Source organism: Peromyscus maniculatus, chromosome 16 (assembly GCF_049852395.1).
Source record: "Peromyscus maniculatus bairdii isolate BWxNUB_F1_BW_parent chromosome 16, HU_Pman_BW_mat_3.1, whole genome shotgun sequence".
Taxonomy (NCBI): Eukaryota; Metazoa; Chordata; class Mammalia; order Rodentia; family Cricetidae; genus Peromyscus; species Peromyscus maniculatus.
Window position 1 is genome coordinate 48,449,682 of NC_134867.1, and position 26,848 is coordinate 48,476,529.

A 26,848-nucleotide genomic window follows, 5' to 3' on the forward strand; every position below is an offset into this window, starting at 1 on the left:
ATGACTCTCTTTACTGTGTTTCAGAAGCCACTAAGACTTATCCACATGGTAGCTATGTTACAAAGTTACCAAGAAAAGGCAAGTTCTAGTACTTTTCTTTTTCCTTTCAAAGTGCTGCTTGGGTCACATTTACTGATGTCTGAGTAGCAAGAAAATGCCATGGCCAAGAGGCAGATTTAAGTGATGGAAAAATAAAGCCCCCCCCCCCTTTACTGAGAGAGGTTAAGTTACTTGGAGAAAGAGCATTGCTTCAGGGACAAGAAGCATTGCTGGAAGATAGATTTTATAAAAAACTCAGCTTATGTAAAGTTGTGGGCCGGTGGACTTAGGAAAATCTGAAAATGCAAGTTCTTCCGACACCACACCAGGACCAACAGGAGGAAGTTCATGGAGAGGTGAGCAGAAGTGTCGCCTCTGTGCAGAAGTCCAAGGCTACTCCCCTGACTGACAGGAACATGGCCCCAGTTGGACTGCAAGGCCACCAGCCCAGAAGGCGAATTGGCCCATGCAGAGAAAAGAAAACAGGCCGTTCCCCCAGAGGTCGGACTTGCTGTGTGTGGCACTAAGGTACGTTCAGGGGGAATGGCCGCTGTTTCACTTCCATGCTCTAAGTCTTATACAAGTTCCTCTTCGGGCCAAATCCAAACAAGAAGAGGAAATTCCAGGAAATGGGTATTTCAGTCTAACTCAGAGAGTTACCGGCACACCCGTGTGAGTCTTACCCAGTTTCAGAACTCTAATTCCGGAGGGTAACTCGTTGGTTCCACTCTGTGCAAAACCAACTCGTGCCTCCTTCCCTCACAGTCTTCGGTTATCCCACAGATGTCACAGCATCATCTAAATCCTGACCTGTTTATATAGCCAAACCCCAGTGTCAAGCCTCATCACCCTTGCTTCAGACCACCAACGTATCTAAGGGAACTTATAGCTAATTTTGTTTTTGAGACATCTGGCTAGGTAGACTAGATAGCCTGGAACTCAGCGTGTATTCCAAGCTGCCCCCAAATTTTCAGCTCTCCCACCTCAGCTTCCCAAGTGCTGATGGGATTATAGGTATTTATCACCGTGTCCAGCTTTCATTTCAACTTGTCAAATATCCCTGCTTGTGTCTGCTGACTTGTGCCTCCATCTAGTTTTCAAATCCTTTTATTCTGCTCTGTCCTGATTTGAACATTTAATTACTTAACGCTCTGATTTTACTCGGTTTAGTTTCCTTCCTGACAATGACTAGGAATCTGTAATATTGTGCACTGGCCTGTTTGTTTTCTAGTGTTCCAAACTGCCTGTGAATCCCAGGTGACAGTATTCAGGGTACATTTCTAACCGTCGGCATACCACCCAGCTTGCAGCAATTAGCAGATATTTGTATTACTTAACTAATTGATTGTGGTAACTGAATGGCTTTGACCAAATCGTTTCCCCTTTTGAAATTTGAAGTTATCCTTCCCCCCACTGTATAATACAGTCAGAGATTACATGAGACAAAAATTCTAAAATTCAGTGATGACTTGTGAAATCTCACCCTCTTCTAGCAAATGTTTCCTTTACAGTAACAGTTACTCTGTGGGGAGGGAGAACTCTAGGGCCACATTTCCAATAAAGAAATAATCTAGAAAGTTCTAAAGTGGGACTTCCATCAAGTAGCATTATCATTTAAAAATGGTAAATAGGGCGACTCTACTTAAGGGTATAACACAGACACAAATCTTGTCAATCATTTTCACAGTTAACCCAGTTGTTTCCTAGGCTCTGATAAAATTACTTTATGGGCATAACACATCGTGGGGGAAATGTACAGGAGGTGTGCGATCTTCTCTATCCAAGTGTTAAATGGGATGAAGGAAACTCCTCCATCCTTAAAGAGATTTGTAAAGATGCATCTGACAAACTGCTCCTTAGCATTTTCTAAGATCAAAGTAAGTGTTCAAGGTGCACCCTGTGCTCCAAGTCGGCGCTCGGTTGGCCCTCTGTTGGGGCTCCATTGGCACCTTGCTTACCAGTCGAGCCATTTTCGACTAGCCCACCACTCAGGAATGTGAGGCTGAGTTCTGACCACTATAGCAAGGCACAGAATCCTTTTGCATTAGGAGCAAAAATACAGCAGGACCACTACTGGATTTGGCTTGGCCATGCACCGTCCTCAGAAATAAAACATTTTTTTGCCTTGCCTACATTCTTTTTACTGTGTGGCCATTTTATGGAGACCCCAGACCCATTTCTAAGGCACACTCAAAGACCTGTATTTTCTGCTAAGAACAGGCTTTCCACATTCTTTTCATTTTGGAAACTGGTAGTGTCACTTGTTACTTACATAGACTCAAATCCTTAATCACAACTTTGATTCTTCTTCTAGCTCAGATACCGTAAGCAGTCTGTCAGAAAAGGCACTTGGATGCATCTTCAGAACACACTGGGCACCGACCAGTTTTCACATCCTGCCTTAGCTACTTTTGTCACTGTGAGAAAACAACATGGCTAAACTAAGGGAACTCATAAAAGACATCATTTATTTGGGGGCTCATGGTTCCAGAAGATAGAAGAGTCCATGACCATCATAGTGGGGAACACGGCAACAGGCAGGCAGGCATGGCGCTGGAGCAGTAGCTGAGAGATCATATCTTCTCCACAAATTGGAAGAGGCAGGGGTTGGGGGTAAGAGCAAACACTAATTGGGAATTGCATGAGCCTTTGAAATCTCAAAGCTCACCACTAGTGACCCACTTCCTCCAACAAGGCCACACCACACCTCCTAACCCTTACTAAACAGTTCCACTAACCAGGAGCCAGGCATTTAAACACATGAGACCCACTCACATTCAAGCTGCTACACTCTCCTATACTGTAGGCTAGTGCCATTGATGGTGCTTTTCACTAAACAACCTCGAAGGCATTAAGCAAGTTAACTTGCTTTTCATAGCTTCTGCCCTCCTCACCCCTCAGGATCCACCAGTATTTATTTTCAATAACATGTCTAAAGGTCTGCTCCAAATCTAATTGCCTCCATCTGGCTCAGAATAAATGCCATGAACTTAACGAGGGGTGTAGGGTCTGCCCCCCTGTTCCCCTCTGGAGTAACCTTTTATTCTTTCCTGTGTTCAGTTCTGCAGATGCACGGCATGCCCACTGCATGTGCCCTTCTACCTCAGAGAATTCACTTGATGATGGCCTTTCAAGGAGCATTCTCACCCACAGAGGTTTGGGTAGTTTACCCTCTTACACAGCTCAGGTCCCTTTTCAAATGTCACATTCTCAGAGTAGCCATTCCTATGCCCTTGATATAAAATAGCAATTTCCTGCCCAGTTTCCATGTTTCATGCTTTTTTAAAAAACCTTACTTCCTTTTTTCTAATCTAATTTACAGCATCATTATTTATTTATTATACGCTTATCATCTGTCTCCCTTTACTAGAGTGGAAATTCATGAGGGCTATGACTTTCTCAGTTTTCTACCCTCCTGCGGTGGTTTGAATAAAAATGGCCCCATAGGCCCATAGGGAGTGACACTATTAGGAGGTGTCTTAGTCAGGGTTTCTATTGCTACAACAAAACACCATGACCACAAAAGCAAGTTGGGGAGGAAAGGGTTTATTTGGCTTACACTTCCACATTGCTGTTCATCACTGATGGAAGAAGTCAGGATATGAACTCAAACAGGGCAGTATCATGGAGGCAGGAGCTGATGCAAAAGCCATGGAGAATTTTGCTTACTGGCTTGCCTGCATGGCTTGCTAAGCCTACGTTCTAATAGAACCCAGGACCACCAGCCCAGGGACAGCACCACCAACCATAGGCTGGGCCCTCCCACATTGATCACTAAATGAGAAAATGCCTTACAGCTGGATCTCGCGGAAGCATTTCCTCAACCAAGGCCCCTTCCTCTCTGATGACTCTAGCTTGTGTCAAGTTGACACACAATACCAGCCAGTACAGGAGGTGTGGCCTTGTTTGACTAGGTGTGGTCTTGTTGGAGGAAGTATGTCACTGGGGGGTGGGCTTTGAGGTTTCAGATGCTCAAGTCAGGCACAGTGTCTCACTTTCTCTTCTTGCTCTTTGCCATTCTGAATGTAGAACTCTCAGCTACCTCTCCAGCACCACGTCTGCCTGCATGTCACCATGCTTCCCATCATAACAATAATGAACTAAACCTCTGAACTATAAGTCAGCTCCAATTAAATGTTTTCCTTTATAAGAGTTGCTGTGGCCATGGTGTCTTTTCTCAGCAGTAGAAATCTTAAGACACTTCCTTATTTATCTCACCCTCTGGAACTAGGCCCTAGACATAGTAGTGTTGTGGTCATGCCACGAGACCCCCCAGCAAGACCATCACAAAGCCGATATCTGATGCAAAACACAGAGGGGTTTATTGATAACAAGCAAGCTTGGTCTTGGTCCTCGTCCAACACACTGGCTAGCCAGGTGAAGGAGGATGGCCCTGAGCTCCCAAGGTAAGGGGTTTTTAAAGGGAAAAACCACAGACAGGGTGGTGCAAGCCTTTGTATCATATGATTGGGTGAGGGTATATAACCTTTGGATTTACTAGTTGGGGGTTACAGTTATCATTTTGGGCATGCCTGGACAAGTCCCAAGCTCTGTCCTTGAGCTGCCAGGGAGGCTGGCTGGCATTGCACATTCACATTGATCCAGGCATGTAGCTCTAAGTTGTTGAGGGGTCCCAGACAGTGAACAACTGGCTGAACCATGAGCAGTCATAGTATGTGCAGAAAGGGAGCTACTGCAAGGACTGTTTTTTGTTCACAGCCCTTCCAGAAACTGCTTGCTTAAGTCTTAGGAAACTGATATTGAGGCCTGATCTTTGAGAAAAGACTGAGCAGCCTGTTACGGCATCTGCTTGGTCCTCTCAGTAGACATCTAATAAAAACATTAAGTGAAAGGATAGCTGGATCTGTGGTCCTTAAGAACATCTTTCCAGTGCTGTGCTCTTCCTCTGTGGGCCTTTAACTTTTAAGAAATGACTCCTTGGTAAAGGAAGCTTACTTTTGATGAATTACCCTTAAATCAATGCACTTTGATAATACAGGCAGTGTGTGTGTGCACGCACATGCATGCATGCAAGCACAAATAGCATGTGTAAGATATGAGGTATGCAGAAACTGAATGTGTTTCATAAATGTAAAAAATTACTAGCAATTCAGCAAAAAGAGAGAAGACTCTAGTTAGATTGACAGGATGTGTAATGCTAACACTCTTGGGTGGGGCAGAGAAAACAAAGCTATCTTCATCATGCAATTTCATTCTGTTCCTTTTAATCCTCAAGTTGTAAAACTTGAAATTAATCTTTAAGCTCTTAAAAGATGCTAAACTTATTTGAAATCTTCCCAGAATGCAGTAACACAAAATTTTATGAGTCTCTTCTTTGCGATTTCAGTTTTTGCCCCTTCATTTTAGGAATTTCATACGGATTAAGCAATGGTGTCTCATAGAAGAATAACTGCTTGTATTTTATTTGCCTTTGTTAAACACATGCAGCACAGTCAATCATTGCAATAAACAAAATGAGAAATGAAGTCAGGAAGCATGCTTTTAGATGAGTAAACAGAGGTTCAGAGTCTAACTTGTTCACTGTATGATGCATCCTGATTGGGATTCAACTAGGTAGAATCCCAAGTCCAAACGCTAACATATTTGCACTAAACTTTATACAGAATCATAAATTCATTTGATGACCCTTTGTGTATGGTTAGAAAGGCGAGAGGTATATATTAGTGTTCTTCTAGCTGCTCATTCCCTTCTGATAGGCCCCTGAATACATCTTCTTGTACTATCCACAACTTCTTACTGCATCAAGTTTCCCTGGGCTATTCTATGCCCAGGATTTGAATGGGCAGTCACCTCCTCCCCCACGTATCTGACTTACGCAGTGCCCACATGTCTTGATATCATTAAAAAACGTCTTTCCAGGCATAATTTTTTTTTTGAGACAGGGTTTCTCTGGGTAGCTTTGGAGCCTTTCCTGGAACTCACTCTGTAGTCCAAGCTGGCCTCGAACTCACAGAGATCTGCCTGGCTCTGCCTCCTGAGTGTTGGGTTTAAAGGCATGCACCACCATAGCCCAGCCAGCCATAATGTCTTATAGGTCACCTTGGAGGTCTGTGAAAAGCTAATCCTGGTTGGAGGAGGGGACCTCAATTGAAAAATTGCCTCCATCGGGTTGACCTGTGAGCATATCTGTGGAGGCATTTTCTTGGTTGTTAATTGATACAAGAGGGCCCAGCACATTGTAGATATTGCCATCCCTGGACAGGTGGGCCTGGGCTGTTTAGGTAGCTGAGCACGCCATGGGGAGCAAGATTGTAAGCCGAGTTCCTCCATGGTCTCTGCTTCAGTTCTGCCTCCAGGTTCCTGCCTTGATTTCTCTGGATGATAGGCTAAGCCTATAAGTTAAACAAACCGTCTCTTCTCCATGTTCCTCTGGGTCAGTGCTTTATCACAAGAACAGAGAAGTAAAATAGGCCAACATCTTACTTGGGGCTATTATAAAGCTCAAGTTTGGGCTATCTAGTAGAAACCACTGTGCCATTTGTAAATGTCAGTTTATTTTCTGTTTGCTTCACAGAATTAGGAATTCTTCAGGGTTGGAACCCAATCCTACTCATCTTTTAAGAAATGCACAATGCATACAATTAAATCTCTAACCACGACCTACAGATAAACACAGTTAAATTAAAAAGTATTAATATTTATAGTTAGATGATGTAAACACAAAACAAGATAAAATACACGTGTTATAGCTAATTAATAAAAACAGAAAGTGCAAAATATATAGCATTAAGAGGAAAAACAAACCAATGAACAGAAATCAACACAAAAGGAATACAGGCGTTTGGTTTAAAAGATAAGAACGTTAAAACAACTGTTATAAGCATGTTCTTAGAACAGCAACACCTATCAAGCTTCTTAGCCTTAATAATTCCCAGCTCCCAGAACATTTATAGGTCTGAGACATTATGACCTTTGGTAGATGCTGTCCACTAATACCTTGTCCTAGTTACCAGAGCTTCAAGCTTACCAGTCACATTGTAAACCCAAATGAGCCATAACCTTTCTTAACTCTTCGCCAGAGTCACACCTGGCTCATTTTGAGATCTCTTTCTAACCGTAGGTCTTTTTTACTCAATGTGGTCATAATGAACCCTGTACTGGCTGGTTTGGGGTGTCACCTTGACACCAGCTAGAGTCGCCAGAGAGGAAGGAGCCTCAGTTGAGGAAATGCCTCCATGAGATCCAGCTGCAAGGCATTTTTTTCATCTAGTGATCAATGGGAGAGGGCCCAGCCCATGGTAAGTGGTGCCATCCTTGGGTTCTATAAGAAAGCAGGCTGAGCAGGCCAGGAGAAGCAAGCCAGTAAACAGCTCCCCTCCATGATCTCTGCATCAGCTCCTGTCTCCAGGATCCTGCCCTGACTTCCTTTGGTGATGAACATCAATGTGGAAGTGTAAGCCAAATAAACCCTTTCCTCCCCAACTTGCTTTTTTGGTCATGGTGTTTCGTTGAAGCAATAGAAATTCTAAGACAAACCTGGTTATGGACTTTTTACTGTTCATTAAGCACAGGGTTTGCTTAAATTTTTGGATTTGTAGGTTTAAAACTTTTATAAAATTCAAAAAGTTTCAACCATTATCTTTTCGTATAACCCTTTTCTGTACTCAGCACCCCAGCCTCCACCATGTCCCTGCCCATTTGGGTGTTCTAACTACACCAATATTGTGCCATCTGGTGTTGTTACACTACCCTGAGACTTTATCCACGTTTTCAACAGTGCTTTCTGCTCTCTTTAATTTTGGATAGCTTCTATTTCTGGGTCTTCAAATGAGGTAATCCATTTTTCTGTAATATCTGGTCTGCCATCAATCCAATTCAGTGTATTTTGCAATATAGACATTGTATTTTTTTCCCAGATGTTCTTAAATTGAAGTTAGCACATCCAATCTTCTGGCTTCTTTGCACATATGGGTTTCAATAACGATAACTGTTGTAATGTTCTGCCTGCTAATTTTATCATCCATATTATTTTATTCATTTTGAATCAACTTTTTCTTTTTCTTAATGGAATTTGTCTTCCTGCCTACTGGTTTTTATGGGCTCTCAGTAATTGTGAATTTTACATTTCGGGGTACTGAATATATTTTGGCTATATTAATGTTCTTCAGATTGTTTTCTGTGATGCTGTTGTTGAAAATACTATGGTCTTTTTAAGTATTATGTATGGGGTCTGTTAGGAGGAACTAATGTTTATGTTATTATTGTTGTTGTTATTGTTGTTTTGAGACAGGGTCTCACCTAGGTAGTCCTGACTGTCCTTAACCTCACTATACAGTCCATGCTATCTTCAAACTCACAGAAATCCCTGCTTCCTCAAGATGCCTCTGCTTCCTGAAGGCTGGGATTAAAGAGATACAGTACCATGCCTAGCTAGGGATTAATAGCTTCCTTCCTTGTTCCCTTGTTTAAATTAATCTATATTCAGAATTTCATTCCAAACATCACTAATGCTAGAGCTAAAGTTTATCCACTAATAAACATTTTGTGGCACCCGACTTTACACATATAGAACCCAGATCATCCATTGCATTTGTGGAGGCTGAGCACTAGGAGAAATGACCAAATTAAAATTATAATTATAAAACCATTTTCAAACACTCTCAGTTCACTCAATTGAAGGGTGGTAATGTAGCTCTTTGGAATTCACATTTACTTAGCATGGCTAAGGTCTTGGGTTCTTTTGATTTCTGGGGTAGCAAAAACAATTACAAAAAAAAAAAAAAGGCTACAAATTCCTTTTAATTGAAAGAGGAAGGGAGCAGGTTGCTTATGAACCGGCACTATGAAGGAAAGTTATATTCTGATCTGTGTGATTCCCTGTGGATTTGAGCGTTAGAGGGCACCTGAATCGAGGATGGTAAGAGGTAGAAATTACCCCCCTGACACACACAAACCAAGTTCTCTCCTCTTCCTCTTTCTTTGTCCTGGTTATCCAGGACTGCTGATGGTGGGGAGATAGGTTATACCAAAGCTTGTTTGCACATTTCGGCAGATCCCCAGAGGTTTGCTCTGTTTCTGTGATAGAAGGAAGTGTGTCTTGTTAACCACTTCCCTATGAGTTACTGCTGCCCTAAGTCAAATCTCTCTTCCCTCTAGAGCAAGTCTTATTGGGGGCATGGCTACATGCTTAATAGTAATGATGGTGATGATAATAATAGCAATAATAATAATTAAAACAACAACAATAATAACAACAGCAATAATAATACCATTCTCTTCCTTCCCAGTCTCTAAAGGTATCTCATAGAAAGCAAATTTGTAATTCCCTAAACTGAAACTCAAGGCAACCACCTGGATCATGAAATGTGACCAATTGGGTAGCCTGAGGGTGTGGACAGCTCAGGCTGAGGTGTAGCCTGCCTTGTTCAGCTACCTACTATCTGTTCCATTTCCCCTCAGCTGCCCCACAGCTTCTTTACTTGTGGGGTAATATTATCACCCTCCTCTGAGTGCTTATGACATGTCAGGTACATTTGTGGTATCATTCTTCCCTATTTTACAAATAAAGAAAATGGAAGTTACGAGCGTTGAGTGAACAAGAGCCAGGTTTTAAAGTCAGGGTGGTCTCTGAAGGAGTCTGCATCCTTTCCCAATGTAGTAGACATGCAGCAAGTCAAAACTGCTATTTTAATTATTATTCCAAAGTGACATCTATCATAATTATAGCATATGGATTCACTTTGAAGGCAGATCCACAAGACCAAGTCTCCTTTCATGTCCTATCAAACATGTCACTGTAAGCTTGAAAGAAACACACTTGCTACTTATGTGGCTTGTTCAATGATTTAACTCTATAAAGAAGAGAGATTCCATCTGCATGCATTGCATTCTCAATATAATAATTACAGGAGAAGGAACACCAGCCTAAGAATTTCTTAGGACAATATAGTTCTGAGAATTGTTTTGTGAGCCTCTCATTCCATGACTTCCCTCTTATTTTTATTCTCACAATAGATAAACATCTATCTGAAAGGAGGTTCTGAGTGGAGTAGTTAGATGATTGGCTGAAGTCGGCATTCTTGACTTAATGCCTGTCATACACATCCCAGCATCGGCGTTCTTGACTTAATGCATGCCATGCACACCCCAGCATTGTGTAGCATTGTGATATCTGGCAGAACGCTTTGCTCCTCTAGGTCTCGGGTGCTTTATCTGTAAAATGTGTTTGGCTTGTATTTCTTTTGATCTGTAAAGCCTTTCCTCTCTTAGGGTCTTGGCATTTGCAGGCATGGACGACGTCAGGGACAGCCCCGTCTCAGAATTAAATTCACCCTTCCGTGTGGTTGGCTCCTTAAAGCTGTGCTATTTTTAAACATGGGTCATTTCTACCAATTTATGACAATGTACCTTATTACTTCATTAAAATTCAATCCTCATATGTTTTCTCACCATCTAGTCTACTTTCACTTAGAAGTATTCTCTGAAAATTCTAGAACTTTGGTAAACAAAGCAGGGCTCTCTATGGACCCTCCATTGTCCGTAGATCCAGTTTAAAGGGGGGATTTGAGGGCACTTCCGCAGTATTAAATTTAACACTTCAAGCTTTGAATTTATTTTATATATAAAACATAATGAAGTCATTATCTGATTGTCATTTATGTAGCTCTCAACAGTATTAAAATTGCAACAGTCTGGAAACCCAGGCTCTGCCGAATGGAGAAGGCGAGGCAGTCATTTGTCAGAGTTGAAAGATATGATCTGAGGAAGTCGCTTTCTCAACTGAATCATAAACTCAGCATGTTCTTCCCCCCGAGAGCAGAGGGGATTATTTTATTTAAAGATGCTTAGTACTTCCAGGTTTATGGGAGAGGCTGCCTATATGTTCTAAACCCTGTCAGGGCCATGGGTCAAATTTGACTTGAAGTTACAATGGGCTGAAAAAATTGTTTTGTCTCAGTGAGGAGGTGGCTTTCCAGTATAAGCATTTCTTAGTTGAATATAGCATCCGTGGCTCCGTATTTAGCTGGCTGGCCACGTTCGTTCATGTTATCGGCCTGCTTCCAGAAGGCACATAAGGAGTCTTGCATCTTGTACTGAACACTTTACATCCGTCTTATCCTCAGAGTAGGTGTTAACACATGCTAACAAATGGAGGGTCAAAGGGAACCAACTCCAAGGCAAGATCACTGCAGACTGCCTGAGCTTTATAAATCCAGAGCTTTAATAGATCTGGAGTTTTTTTAGATTCCCTATTGTCCAGTATTGTCAGCGCCCCTCTATTCCATAACCAGGTTCACCTAGCCAGACAAGACCCTGCTTGTTTATCTCTATGTCTCCACAAATGGATTCCTTTCTAGATCAACCGTTTTTGGTTTTTTTTTTTTTTGTTTTGTTTTGTTTTTTTAAGCCTTTGAAAAACTCAGTAGTATTTATTGATGGAACTCTTTCTTCAGCTAAGAGAACACCAGGGTTCGACAACAATAAGATCCGAATTCTCATAGTTGAAGAGCTGAGTCTGTCTAAGGTTCAGAGTCGCAGACCCAGGCATAGCGTGCTGCAGGGAACGCCCTCAGCAGCCGTTTGATCCTGTCCACGCTTGCCCACACCACAGTTCCTCTGCCATACACCAACTCCCAGGTCTTAAACCGCGTCTCCACTCAGAGCCCGCCCTCCTCCCTGCAAGCAGGCCTGGCAGGAGCCTTCCGGTTCTCAGAACTCGTCTCCAGGCAACGGCAGACGCGCGGGGAAGCCTCGGAAGCCTCAGAAGCCTCGCGGCCTTGTGGCGCGCTCTCAGCGGGGCCTTGCTGGAGCAGGCTGCCTGGGTGAGCCTCGGGCATGGCCTCCAAACCAGCGAAAAGGAAGGAAGTGCATCGGATCAACTCTGCCCACGGATCAGATAAATCTAAAGAGTAAGGGACCTCTTCCACCCGGTGCCTTCAGTAACCCCTGCACCAGTCCCAGCTGGGGCTGGGACCGGCCCCAGAGCAAACTACCCCGTCCATCGTCAGGAATTGATCTGCTTGGCCTGTGTCTCTCTTCCAGGGGACCAGTCTTGGAGATGCCAGTTCCCTTATCCTCCTCAGTCTAGAGCCCCTTCCTTTCCAGAGAGGCTGCTTCCCCGCTCTGAATATTCCCACCTGTGACCTCGCCCAGGTCTTTCTTTCTATCCTAAGTGGCATCGGCCTCTTAGAAGTTCAAAAGGTGAAGAAGCTTTCTTAAAGAGGAGAGTTATCTAGGAAGACCCTGTTAAAGACCCGATGCTAGCTTTTGCTTGTCCCGCCTGGAAGGAGGCCTGAGGGGCAGAGGGGAGGACAAGGAGGGGAGGGAGAGGGGGAAGAGGAAGAGAGAGTTTGTATTTTTGCAGCAGCCCACCCTTCCAGACTTTTATCAGATGATATCAACCATGAAGTGGTTTCAGAAAACTAAGCGCACGGAGGTCTAAGTCCCCCCACGCCTCCCCGGGGAGGAGGGACGCAAGCTGGCTCATGGAATCTTTTTGGTATCATTTTGTTCTGGGATACTGTTGTGTCTGCTCTCGGTTCCCAGTATTCGCCTTTGGTGTTCTCTTCCCATTGGGTATATCCAGTTCTTCCGTAGTAGTAGATGTGTTGTAGATTTGGGCCATGACTTAAACGTATCGCATTTCTAAGCCATTCCAGCTTCGAGAGACCAACCCCCCCCACCCCCACCCCAGCTTCAATGGAATCCTGAACAGTCTTTGTGCAGTCCCCGTGGGGGATGGGCAGCTCAAGGTTTTTAACTGATTCTTACATACAGGCTAGCCTCTGCATCTCCTCCCCTCTCTTAAAAAAATTACTTCCTGCGTCTTTTACGCTCTGGTCCCTAGTGTTTAAACTCGCTGTCTTGTGAATTCATCTCTTGGGCTCAGTCTGGAGTTGACATTCTATATTCTTCTACTTCTGTCCTTTTTAATAAACACGCTTCCAGAAACGTGGCAGATAACCCGTTCATTTCATCAGCTTAAATGTCAGACCCGATGGTACACACATAAGTGATGTTTAACAGGATCACTCTACTTTTGGGTACTAGTTGTGAATAGGTACACTGCCTAATGTTCCATTCTAGAAGCCCAAGACCCGTGTGGCCCTGGAGAATCAGGCCCATGTTACCTCTGATTTTTACCTTCGCTTCACTGAACTTCAGCCACACTAGAATACCAGCTCCTCTGTACAGCTAGGATCTCTTCAGACATCTTCCCATCCCAGGGTCTTCACACTCTTGACCTTCTCTGTTGGCTAGTACTTTTTCCTACAGATGTCCACTTGGTCCTCCCCCATCTCTCTCACAAGTTACCTAAATGTCCTTTTCTCTCACCTTCTTTTTTTAGCTGCCTGTTTTAAAATTGTATCCGTACTTCCCTGCCCAAAACAAAACAAAAACTCAAAATACTCAATACTCTCTGTCTTCTACTTTGTTTCTCTTCATTGATTTTTGTTTATGTTACACACACACACACACACACACACACACACACACACACACACACACCTCACCATTTTTTAATTAATTAATTTTTTCATTTGTCTTCCCTAAAATTACTGAGTAATTTTAGGTACTTCCTAATGTAAGTTCTATGAAGGCAGGGTTTTTGTTTGTTTGTTTTTGTTTTTCTATTTTGTATGTTGTCAAATTCTTTGTACCCAGAATGGTTCTTGGGTCACGCATAGTAGGTATTGAAAAATGCTTTTTGTGGGTGTCTATATAATTATATGAAAAATAATTGATTAGTAGTATAGACCAGATCCCCAGATTCTTAGAATAAATAACTTCTATTCCACCATTATGAGTATTCATGAGCTAATTCCTACAGAGTAGCTGGTCACAGAAGACTGTTCTACAAGAGTGTCTCTGATAGCCAGACTGATTCATTGTCTCATGTAGAAAGAGAATCGGAGCATTGGGTAAAAATACTTATATGGAGTAAATGAATAAACAATTGTGGTTGACAGATTTTACCAGGCTTGGAAAGGAACTTTAAGCCCATTCCCCAAATAATGATGGTTATATACTCAAACCTATTTAGGAGCTTGGGGAAGTTGTTAGCATTAATTTAGTTTATTACATCCTGAAAGAGATAAGTTTTGTTTTGTTTTGTTTTACTCCTACAAGGCAACTAATCTTTATGAGTGTCTGGATAGTATAGAAGACATGATCTGGTAGGGTCCTGTGATAGTTGCATCATAAAGTAGAATCACAGTCCCACTGGTAGGATACTGGCTCTTTCTTTGCCAAGACTTCCAATTTCTTTTTAAAAAGATGAAGTATTTCAAATAAGCTTCTTTCTTGCACAAAATAATCTGAATTAAAATTCTGCTGATACAAATGCATGTTTGATTTATAAAAAACAAACAAAAAAAAAACAAATGGCAAGTACTTTTACAACATAATATTTTAAAGCTAGGTTTTGCTGCCAGTGATTAAACATTAAATATCAAATCATTATTTTGATGTAGCGTTAAATGAGAGAACGTGAAGTGAATGATAAGTCAAGTCCTTCCTCTAAAGTTTTATCAAAGAACCAATGGTAAATGCAAGGCTGACTCACAGATACAGAACAAAGTGTCTTACAGTCACAAAGCATTAGCGATCAAAGTCCAGCTAGACTCTGGTGTGATTGTCTTTCATAGTACTGTGGGGGATATTTAGAGAATTTTACGTCATGTTAGCACTCCTGTGGTTACACAGCTAATAAAATCAATCGACTCTCCCATGATCCAGGATAAGGAAGTAAGAGAAAATGCTTTCAGAAACTTGAAAGCAGCCATTCCATCCCCCCCAGAGCTGTCATCCATAACATCTCTTTTGCCCTAAAATTGTGCATCAGTCTGGAGACAGGGGCCACATCTGGCTTTTGCTTACTAGGGTCACCAACACCTGATAAGCTTTTGCTGTGTGCTTGGTAAATGATCTCTTAGTTTGGTTCCCTACCTTGGTTTTCAGTTCTTCTGGATTTGAGTAAAACCCATTTCTCCCTCCATTCCCTGCTTTGATCTTCTGTTGGCACCACTCAATACTGAGATGATACAACTACCCAGCTCAGTTTTTGCATTCAATTACTACTTCTGTTGTTCACACTCTTTCTCACTCGGCCCATATGAAATCGTTTTAGGGCTCACACTGACACCACGTAATTTATGATGCTAGACAAACATTTTGTGTTCAAATGATCGCTTTTCAAGTGAGGTCCATCAAAGTATGATTGCTTTTACCCCAACACCCCCTGTGCTTCCTTAGCCCTACTTTGTATTCCCCTCTATTATTCTATTAGATTTTTTTTTAACTTCAAGGTAAGTATTGGGATATCGGTAAAGATATTTAATGTCTTGTCTTATGTGACTTTTCCATTACCATTTAACATAATGGACATTAGCCTGACTAGTAGGAATCATTCGTTTCAGTACCTTAGCCAATTCTAAGAAGCTAATAGAATAACTAGCAGTTGTTTCTCACAGTCCCAGGGGCTAGAAATGCAAGACCAAGGGACAGGCACGGCCAAGTCCTGATTCACAGGGGATCCAGCTCTTTCTGCACTTTTACTTGGTAGAGAGGGTGAGAACCAATCCTCTTCCTCTTATATAGGCACTAGTGCCATCATGAAGGCGTTGCCTTTATGACCTAATTACCTTCCAAAGGTATCACATTCTAAAGCCATTCTACTGGCAAGGAGGATTTCAATATTTAGAGATGGGGGTGAGGTACCTCTTGGAATGTTATGTAATGATAATTAGCCATTATAAACACATTTGAGTGAGTTGATTTGATAACTAAATGATGTGGCAAAGATTCTTCCACCCATTACAATCTTGTAGAAGGATTCATCAGATAAGGGATTTGATCTTCTTGGAAGTACCAACCATAAGGCAAAAGAAAAGATGCAATCTAAGCATCAGAAGTATTTAGAAGGCTGTAGGGATGGCTCAGTGGTTAAGAATGTATGCTGTGTGCCGGGTGGTGGTGGTGCATGCCTTTAATCCCAGCACTCGGGAGGCAGAGCCAGGCGGATCTCTGTGAGTTCGAGGCCAGCCTGGGCTACCACGTGAGTTCCAGGAAAGGCGCAAAGCTACACAGAGAAACCCTGTCTCAAAAAAACCAAAAAATAAAAAAAAATAAAAGTGTATGCTGTGTAAGCACAAAGACCCAAGTATGGGCTCTCAGAGAGCACACATTTTTTTGTATAAATTATAAATTATAGTGGAAATTAAGGAGGCAATCCCACGTAGTTTATCTGATAGTCAAAAGAGATTTATTTTGGGTCAACTTACAGCAAGCAAAGGGGTTGGTTACAGGATCGAGGGGAGGTGAGGCACAGTCCAGTGTGGTTCTCTGGGGAACTCTGACTTGGTCTGCAGTCCAGCATCCAGCATCCAGGATCAGGAGGTAGCTAAGAGAGAGCAAGCAGGTTTTAAGGGGGTCCCATCTCAGCCACGCCTCAGGTGGGGCCAGGTACCTAGCAGTTACCTGCTGCCCACTAGGGATGGTGCATCAGGGTGAAGCACAGACAACTACCGTTACAACACATTAAAAAAAAAAATTAAAACGTGGATGTGGCGTCACAAGCATGGGGCTGTAACTCCAGGGTTGGGGACAGAGGCAAGTAGGTCACTGGCACTTCCTAGCTGTCAGCCCAGCTCCCAGTTTGGTGGAAGACTCTATCTCCAGGGAATATGGTAGAGAGTGACAGAGCAGAATGCCTGATGTCCCCCTCTGGTCTCTATATGTATACCTGTATCCACATGTACCTACTCCCCAAAGCCATTAGAATCATTAATGCACACTTTGACACACTGAAATATTCCAAACTTGAAGGGGTAGTCCACAACAGGGATGGGGTACAGTTTGGTATCAGTAGTCACAACACTTTTTTTCTACCCACCAATAACGTATTCAAACCAGGATTTAAAACACTACAAGACATTTATTCAAGTAACACGAATTGTAACGCCTTCTAGATTTATAATGGTGATAACATGTCATCAAACCTCTCTCATATTGAGAAACATGTGACTCATCTCCATGTTAATTGTATCCTTATGACCACAACACACATCTTAACTTTACAGAATTTTCAGAAAAGGTCAATGCATCTGTCCACATGAAATGTGAAAAATAGGATTATTTTTAAAATTAATTTTAATGGTATTATGGAAGCAATATAAAATAGAATAATACATGTCTTGCTGAGTATTAAATTGAGTTCTTGCCTCTCTGGAAGAAAGAGGGAAACAAAGAGAGCTGATTACATGCAGCTGTGCAGCAGTGGGTGGGATAGTGTGTTCTTCTGCTTAGAGATATCAGAGAAGCCCCACCCACTAGAGAGAATAAGGCACAGGAGGGGGCTCCTTCATGGCTCCTGGTGAACATCAGAACTCACAGTCCACACCAAAGGCAGAGGCCAGAGGAGTAAAAGCGGAGGAACAAAGGGAGGGCTACAGAGGCTTTGTGTTTCCCTAGTGATCTTTGTAGATCCCAACAACTACAGACACTTAATAAATTTAAAATTCTAGCTTCGTGGATAGAAACATACCCCGGGGGATTCTAACTCTTCATATTTCTAACTGGCTTATGAGCACATCTCACACGGAAGTCGTTGGAAATTCACAAAAGATGAAGAATTGTCGATCAGGGTAGTTTCCATCAAAGGAGTTATAACGTGGGTTGGGTGGAGATACAGTTCATAACAGACGCCACTAGGAAATCGGTAATAATGTTTTAATTTCCCCGGGGACTTGGTGGACAGCAAAGAAGTCATGTGTCAGCATGAGGTTAGATTAGCAAAATCATGAGACTCCTAGATGGAGGCTGTGTGTGTTAGAGAGGAAGTTGCTTCTCACTGGAGCTGGTCTTTCATCATTTCTCTCAACAGTCACTCCTTAGACAGCTGGTGTTGGGGACGGGAATGTTTGGGGCACAAGAGGTCATCTAGACTGCGTGTGCAGAGGGTCCCATGGCTCTTGATGCAGGCAGGTACTAGCTCATGATGCACCTACTGTGAGCGTACAGTGGGATGAGATGGAATGGTAAAGAAAGGAGTTAGAACTGTAAAATAGTAAGGGGAACACGTGACTTTAGGGATCTAAATCATGATTTCAGGGGCATAATCTGACCGTTTCATGGAATTTATGCTGGACTCCAAACCATGGTAGAACAAAATGAGCAGGGGTCTGAGCTTGTTAGATGCCTCCCTCTGCCCACTCCTGATGAGTATGAGGAACCTAGGGCCGTGGGTTGCCGAGAAGATCTGAGAAGCAACTATGGGAAAATGTACAGAGGCTATGTTTGCCTTTCTCTATGGCAGTGTACACAGTGATGGTGTCCAGGCCCTGATAGTGTGGTGCCTGAAAAGGGAAGGGTTAATGAGTGATAGGTCTGGTATAATGCCTGTTTATTTCACATTTCCTCAGGGCCTGGCAAAGTGTGTAGCAATAAATGCGTGTATAATTTAACTGAGTTGAAGTGGAAACAAGCCTGGTAGCTGGGTCATAAAACCCTCTGAATCAGAAAGGGTGAGAACACAAGAACACAAGATCCAGAGGGCAGAGGCCCATCTCAGGTCACAAGAATCCCTGCCCCTGGGTAACACTTGGCAAAGACGATGACATTATGTAAGTGTCCATCGCATAAAGCTTAGCTCAGGCAAATGGCCCTGCTTAATGAGGCTGAGACTGCCCTTCAGCCATAATAGGCTCTGCCTTCAGTTCCCCTTCTAAAATCTTCACTTGAAGATTTCTGGAGTAACTCACTCCAATTTGATGTGGTTTAAGAGTTATGGCAGAGGCTCGATTTGCTGTTGAAATCACTCATTGTTTTTAAAGTCATAGTGTGAGTGTGTGTGTGTGTGTGTGTGTGTGTGTGTGTGTGTGTGTGTGCAGACATGCTTGTGGCAGGATGTGCATATGAAGGTCAGAGGACAACTCTGGGTGTCAGCACTCAACTTCCACCTTTTTTGTGATAGTCTGTTGTTTAGCACTACATTTGATGACAAGATTCCAGGGATTCCAATCTTACTGTACCCTTTCTGGTATATATGTATATATGTATATGTATATGTGTGTGTGTGTGTGTGTGTGTGTGTGTGTGTGTGTGTGTGTGTGTGTGTGTGTGTACTACTGCAGCTGGCTTCATGTGGGTCCTGGGGATTCAAACAGCCATCCCATCCCCCTAGAGCCATCATCCATGGCATCTCTTTTACCCTAAAATTATGCATCAATCTGGAGACAGGAGCCATATCTGGCTTTTGCTTACTAGGGTCACCAACACCTGATAAGCTTTTACTGAATCATAAAAAGTTAGGGAAAAAAATCTATTAGATCAAAAGATTTAAAAGTACATGCTCATCGACTCTGTCCCTCCTCTTACTTGAAACATGACCAAGTTTGTACTCTGGCACCATGGCATTGTTGGTAAGGCTTCCAGTGATGCACACAGCACCTTCATCAAAAGTAATTTTAACATCCCATTGACTTTCATATTACTTTGACATTTCTAGGCCAGAGATTATTTAAATGAAGGAATTAATTTAAATGATCTGTACACTTATTCTGCTATCTAATGTGAGGTGAAATTGATTCAAAACCGTATCCAAGATGGATTAAAATACACCTTTGTGTAGCATGGAAGATTAAGTGAAAGGGTGACTGACTAATAACCGTGCATATTAACCCCCTGCAGAAGTCCACATAGGGAAGAAGTACCCAAGGAGGTGCTTCGAAATTTTATTGTAAATATTTCCTCTCAGGCTCCTCAGGCTGTGTAAGCCCTTCTCAGGGTGGGCCCAAGGAAATTCCAGAATCTGAGGCTGTAGTCATGCTAATTTGTGTGGGTAAATTAGTACATGGTACATTTTCTAATTAAATAAATATTGGACATTATTTTAATGGTATTTCAACGAATACTGCAGTACAAATATTTAGCAATTCTTTTTATTTTGTTTTTCTGTGCTGATGAATTATCAGAATTTCATGTATTACTTTAGTTCTTAGAGATCAGTATGTCTTTTCTGCTCATATTTCTTCAGCCCTTTGTCTCCCGCTGAGGGTACCCACTTCCACCCGTAGCCTCTTTGTAGACTGAGGGACCAGGGTCAACCCAGAGCTGTCTGTTGAACATGTTTTTAAGTGGAACTATGGCAAAGGACCACTTTGTAGGTCCTTTGTAGGTGGTAGGGAGTCTGCAAGGGAGCTCTGGATTGAGTGTGCCGAGGAGCATGTGTCTCCATCAGTTATTAACAACAGAGGTTCTAGGTCATCAACATTTTGTGGAGGTAAAGGGGAAAGGAGAGAAAGCAGAACTATGAAATATTTAGCCAAATTTTTGCTCCAATTATGAACTAGAAATGTAGTTTGTTGTAGAATACCATTTTAAGATGTGTTAACATTTGTTTATGCTGTGGGACATTTGTTTAATGATGCAAAGATGTGTTGCATTCTTTTATGTTGCATTTGTTTAACTCTGTGAAGCTGTGTTACTTTGCCTGTCTAAAACACCTGACGGGCTAATAAAGAGCTGAATGGTCAATAGCTAGGCAGGAGAGGGACAGGTGGAACTAGCAGGCAGAGAAAACAAATAGAAGGAGAAATCTGGGAGGAAAAGAAAGAAGGAGCAAGAGAGCAAGGGGAGGAAGACTCCAGCGTCCAGCCACTCAGCTACACAGCAAACCATGGAGAAAGAAGGGAAGAAAGATATACAGAGATAGAGAAAGATATACAAATAGAGAAAGGTAAAAACCCAGAGGCAAAGCATAGATGGGATAATTTAAAGTTAAGAAAAGCTGGCTAGAAATAAGCCAAGCTAAAGCCGGGCATTTATAAGATAGAATGAGCTTCTGTGTGTGGTTTATTTGGGAGCTGGGTGGTGGGCCCCCAAAGAACAAAGAGTCAAATAGTGAAAAAACAACTAACAACATTTTGCCGTCCAACATGGGGCTCTCGAATTTCCATGTAGGATCTGAGAAACCTGAAAAAAAAAAAAAGAAAAGAAAAGAAGAGAAAAAGGGCATGGCTCTTTTAAGAGGCACTGCTGTTCAGCCAGCAGGGCAGCAATAAATAGAAAGGCAAGTTAAGTAAAAAAACAAAAACAAAAAAAACCTTGTGGCAGCACAGGTACTGGCTTCCTACAGCTTGGAAGGTTGAGTGCAGTTCCTGGCCAAGCTTTAGACTTGATTCTCCTTGGTCAGGCACTTCTGACCAGGCACCAAGCTTTAAGCTTTACTTTAATAACCCAAGAGCAGGGGAGCCAGCTGAGAGCTGCAGGGAGGATTCAGGTGTAGCTTAGCAATCTAAAGTTTGCTTGTGCAATAAAAAAAACAAGGCTAATATATATGCAGTAAAAGAGGTCCAGATTGGGAAAAAAAAATGTCTAAGTAGGTTCCAGTGTGTTTTACAATGTGTGTAGACTTAAAAAAGAGAGAAAGAGAGTATAGACAGTCATAGAAACAAATAAATAGTTTAAAAATAATAAAGTCTTCAAAAAGAAGTAAAATTTTAAAAAGGCCACGTAGAGATAGCAAATACACAGTGAGTCTGGATCCTCTATGGTATTGTATTGATTTTGAATTTTTTGATGGCTGATGGGCAAGAGACAGCTGCTGGGAGACATGGGATTGTGAGCAGGACTGCAAAATTAAACTAACCTAGGATACTTTAGGGCATCTTAACTTTAAAAAAGAAGTCAAAATATATGTTTTTCAAATGGAAGTAAAAAATGCTTTGGAGGAGAGGTTTTGCTTTTGTTTCCACAGGCAACAAGAGGCTGTGGATTTGTTCCAGGCTAATATGAATCAGGTTTGATCAGGGGAGAACTCCCGAATCTTGACAGGTGATATCTATTAACAAAGGTTATAGCTGGTCTTCCCAGGACTTGGCCATTATCTCAAATTTTCTCAGGGACCCTAAAGACACTTCATTCATGTCCACAGATAGCAGGAAGCAGTTTGGAGAACACAACGCTCACATTCTCAAGAGTTACTTGGTGGGTTATTTTGGTTATGTGGTAGGTTGTGGTTGTTGGTTATCATTTAAGGGAATATAGGATAAAAAGACAACTATTAATCTCAGATATTTTTGCATTGGCATGGATTTTGGTACAGTAATACAAATTTAAAGTTAATTTTGTTACATTGTATATATGTTTCTACTCTTGTGTGGGACATTATACTAATGTGAACTAAAGTTCCTGGAAAGAGGCCATATGTACATTGCACACTCTGTAAATATTAGTTGACAATCTCAGTGACTGTGGAGAGGGTAGAGTAGCACAGATCCTGAGCCAAACTATCTGGGGCTCCTATCTTAGCTTCTTAATGTCTATTTATTGCTCATATCTGTAGCTGATCCAACATGCTTGTCACTACCATGTGAAACATTTTAACAGACCACTAACCTCTACTACTCAAAATCCAAGAAGACTGTCGAGAGCATTTGAGGCATTGGAGCCGAGATCTCCTTGCTTTGCTGTAATCGGTCACCCTGATGTGCTCACAAATGTTTTTATAACCTAAATCCATGTTCCTAGGCCGTGATCATTAACATTTGACCCCGGATAAACATCTCTTACCCATTTGGAGGTTAAAGCTTTTGTGTGTTTGTTTTGCTGATTTAAAAAAGAAAACATTGAAGATCTCTGTCTTTGCCTTCTCAGACCTTGTGATCTTCCTCCAAAGAATTCAGATGAGGGGCTGGAGAGATTGGCTGAGCAGTGAAGAGCATTGACTCACCTTCTAAAGGACCACAGTTCAACTCCCAGTTCAACAGCCACACTGGCAGCTCACAACCATCTATATCTCCAGTCCCAAGGGATCAGACTCCCTTCAGTGATGCACAAACATACACATGGGCAAAACACCCACACACATTTTCTTAAGGAGCTTTAGAAAAAGAATCAGCTGGGACAGACAGGCGGAGTAGAGCATGGAAGGCAGGCAGGGTTTCAGACAGAGCAGGGTAGGGCATTTTCTCCAGTTAGTGCAATCAGTGGCCAAGGAGACTGCTGTTCACATGTGCATTTTAGACTGGCTATATGTTACTTTGTAAAATCTCTAGAACAAGGGCTGGGGTTATATCTTGATGATGATAGAGTGCTTGCCTAGCTCTAGTGAGGATTCTAGTTTTAATTTATAGTTCCTCAGGGGTGGAGAGATCTCTTTCCTGGGGGATTGTCCTATCCATGTGATTGACAGTTTGCTTGGATTTGTCTCTTATATTAAGGAGCAATAAGATGTCTTTTTCAGCTTTCTCAGCCTCTTGCTGAGGAATTATAAGGCTTAAGACTCTTGGAGCCAGATTTACATAGTTATGTTTGGTCTTCTAGATACCTTGGGTTACCAAGTCTCCTTCCAGGGCTAGATAGATGACTCAGGCTCCATCCTGACCAGTGATCAATGTCCTGGTGCTTTGGTCCCTTGTTTTGCAGCATGTTGACCGTAAGTGAAGTCCCAGTGTCCTCCAAACCTGGTGGTACTGATGAGCTGTTTGCCCACACTCACTGTTGATTTCATCTTCTTTTCCATTTCTGGAATCCATCTGTCCATTTGCCTTATTTTCTTCTACCTCCAAATTAAATCATTCTCCAATGGTTTTAGTTGGAGCCTCACTTTCTTTCCTATTGATCATCCTAACCAATGGTCATCAATTAAATGCAGCTTCATTAATATCTCCAGGCCTTCTCCTGCAGCTACACTTGTACAAGTAGAAAAATCTAGCTAGATATATCCTACTTCAAAGGAAATCTGTCCAGTGTGGGGTTGTCTGTTCTCTCTGTGTGCTTCCTTTGTTAACCACTTAATGGATGCTATTGCCATCTTTCTGTCAATCAATGTAGATTCCCATTGTCCTTTCCCTAGAGCATCCAGTTGGTTTCCTCCCCCTTCCTTGATTCTACACCTCATCTCCATTTCATTCTCTTCCCTGCTACACTGTAGTGGAGTCCCGCATCAGCCCTAGGCAGAATCACTAAGAAAACAATTGAATCCTTTTGCTGTTAATCAAGGAGTTTCTTACTCTGTTTATATCATATGTAGTAGTTAGGAGCTTTTATCCACACTATATTTCAGGTAGGATGTTTTTGATTTAAAAAAATAGGTAGAAATGATGAAAGGGAGAGCAGGAGGCCAAGACAGAAAAAGTGACCAAGGAGGAGAGAGAGGAAGAGGAGGAGGAAGAAGGCAGAGAAAATGATAGAAATAGGGAGGAAATGGGGGAATATATCAGCATTGCAGGTGACCTCCACTCCCCTTTAGTTTCTGAATCAACCAAACTCTTAACACACTGGTTCACATTTTTGCCATTTTTGTCTTCTACCATTCTGTACTGCACCTCTTCCCATCCTCCTTCCTACATGCCTAATAGCATGAATCCACACAACCTGTCCTAAACTTCAGGGCTTTTCCACGAGGCCCATAATGGCTTCTCCACTTGGATATAATTTCCTCCTCTTCTGTGCTAGCAAAGTACCCTGTCCCTAACTTCCTTTCCTCTTCCTCAGCTCTTGTCTTTATGCTCCAGTAATCGGTGCCTTTGTCCTCACTAATTTGAGACTAGAAACTGAGTTTTGTTAATCTTTCTATTCACTCAAGCACACTGTATTAAAAAAAAAAATAGGTAAGCCTTGAACTGTTAAAATCAACTTCTATTTAAATAATTTTAGTAAAACTAAGGGAAGAAAAGGTCAACATAATAACCTGCTATTTTTAACTATTTTTAAATTAGAAAACATATTTTTCTCGCACCTTGTTTCCTTAGGAATTTGATTTTCTGAAGAGTGTGACTCAGAATGCCCCCAGACCAAATTAAGTCCATTGTGTAATTCTATTCATATTTAGCTTCCTTGTGAGTCTTAGCTGACACTACTTAAGAAGGCTTGCTGATTGCATTTTGCATAAATAAACTGTCTCCCACCAGGAGTAAAATCATGCCCCAACACTGAACAGCATGCTTTGAAAAACAATGGCAAAGTTCCAGAACCTCATTTTATTGAAGCTTTAATGTCCCTACAGTGACCAGCTTCCATAGAATAATCTCATTGAAGCAGAGATACACAGCTTTGTCTGTGTCTGGACAAACCAGAATCAGCTGCTTTTTAGTGCTAGAGACTTCCAAACCCCTCATGCTTTTGAACTGACTGCTTTCTTTAGAGGGATTTTTTTTTTAAGCCTTGTATATATTTCAAATTGTAGTAGAGTCTTGCTAATTGACTTAAGATTTATTTCTAATTAATTTATTGATTTTAATTAATTGATTAGAGATAAGGGGCTGTCCTCAAATTCTAGGTCTTCCTTTCTCTGCTTCCCCAGTGCTGGGATGACAGGTACGCCCTACCATGATGTGGGGCATGAGGAGAAAGAATAAGGGGCTGTGAATATGATTACAGCACATCACATGCACCCATGGAAACGTTATCAGGAGAGCCCTGTCTCTCTAGGAGGATATATGCTAAAAGTAATTTAAATCACTTTCTTGTCTTTGCAAAGTGTGAGTTAATAGTGCTTTCATGTCTCCTAAAGTTATTTTATTAATAAGTCATATGAAAATATTTTAACAAATTTGTGGACTGATATAATCACATATAAAGACAATTTTGACCTTGTCTCGATTCTAAGTCAGGCAAGGACTTTAATTTACTAAATATAGGTGAATGTGAGTGAAAGTATATATAAACAAAAATGCATCATATTGGGCACAATTTGCTAATCAAATATATAATTGAGGTTAAAATTTATGTGTTATGGGGCTGGAGAGATGCCTCGGCTATTAAGAGCACTGGCTATTCTCCAAGAGGATGGAGGTTCAATTTCCAGCACCCGCATGTCAGCTCACAACTATAACTCCAGTTCTAGGGGCCCTGACATGCTCTTTGGGCACCAGGCATGCATGTGGTATACAGACATGCCTTCAGGCCAAACACATACACACACACATAAAATCAAAATTTCTTAATTAAAAAAACGTGTATTATGAATCTAGGAACACCTAGAATTCCCACCATGAAGTGAAATTGTGAAGTTTAAAATTCCCGGATGATTCTTTTTCCCTTTTGCTCTGTTGCATTGTCTCTTTGTTATCTTGCTCTGTACTCACCACAGAGCAGCAGTGTTCACTATTACTTAGAAATAAATAAGCCACAGGGTAAGTGAGGGTTTTGCTTACCCAGTCTAAAATTATATATATTTTTTAAATATTTATTTCCAAAATAGATCTATTATGTTGCCCCAATTAAAAGAATTCTGCATTCCCAATTTTCCTGTTTTCCTATAGCACACTTTCCAATTAATTCTTCACTAGCATAAGATCTATCTTTTCTTCTTTGTTTTATCCCTGATTCTCAGAGTTTCTTTAATTTCTTTTCACATACAGGCTTACCTCAAGTACTTTCCACCAAGGTCTATAGCTAAGCAGCATTGTTTCTACAGAAAAAAAAACAAGAATAATTGTATCCCTTGAAATCCCTTTTGTTATCTGCTCTATATTTTTTTATAACTTAATCATATCTTTTGGAAGGACAAAGCTATTATTATTACTATATGTCTGTGGGACATTTTAAAAATTATAGTAGCACGTTATATTATTTACTTACCATTGCTGTTTGAGGCCCACCCCTGTGTTATGCTCATTTCCTGTTTTCCTGGGGTAAATCCTTCAGGCTTTTCGTGTGTTTTGTGAAGAATTTGTTGCAGTAAAGTCAATGTTAAAATGTTTGTATCTTGTTGAAAATGAACATTTTTGTTTTTTGAATAAGAGTTTAATTGGGTATTGACTTTAGCCCTGGCAGTAGATTTATCTCAGTTCTGAAGATCACACTTTATTACTTTCTGATGCCGACTATTATTATGAATTTG

At 41.5% G+C, this 26,848-nt stretch overlaps 1 protein-coding gene across 19 annotated transcripts in view; it reads left to right on the plus strand.

The window, feature by feature from the left end:
* The first annotated feature begins 11,497 nt into the window (after nt 1-11,497).
* Adgb (androglobin) overlaps nt 11,498-26,848 on the plus strand; it is a 144,406-nt gene continuing 129,055 nt past the window's right edge. For 9 of the 19 annotated variants that reach the window (XM_076552765.1, XM_076552775.1, XM_076552767.1 and 6 more), the window contains exon 1: nt 11,498-11,909. In XM_076552765.1, the coding sequence (XP_076408880.1) occupies nt 11,836-11,909 (74 nt within the window). In that variant the 5' untranslated portion in view covers nt 11,498-11,835. The remainder of the gene's footprint in view (nt 11,910-26,848) is intronic. The other 10 variants (XM_076552766.1, XM_076552769.1, XM_076552770.1 and 7 more) reach the window with 3 other exon arrangements.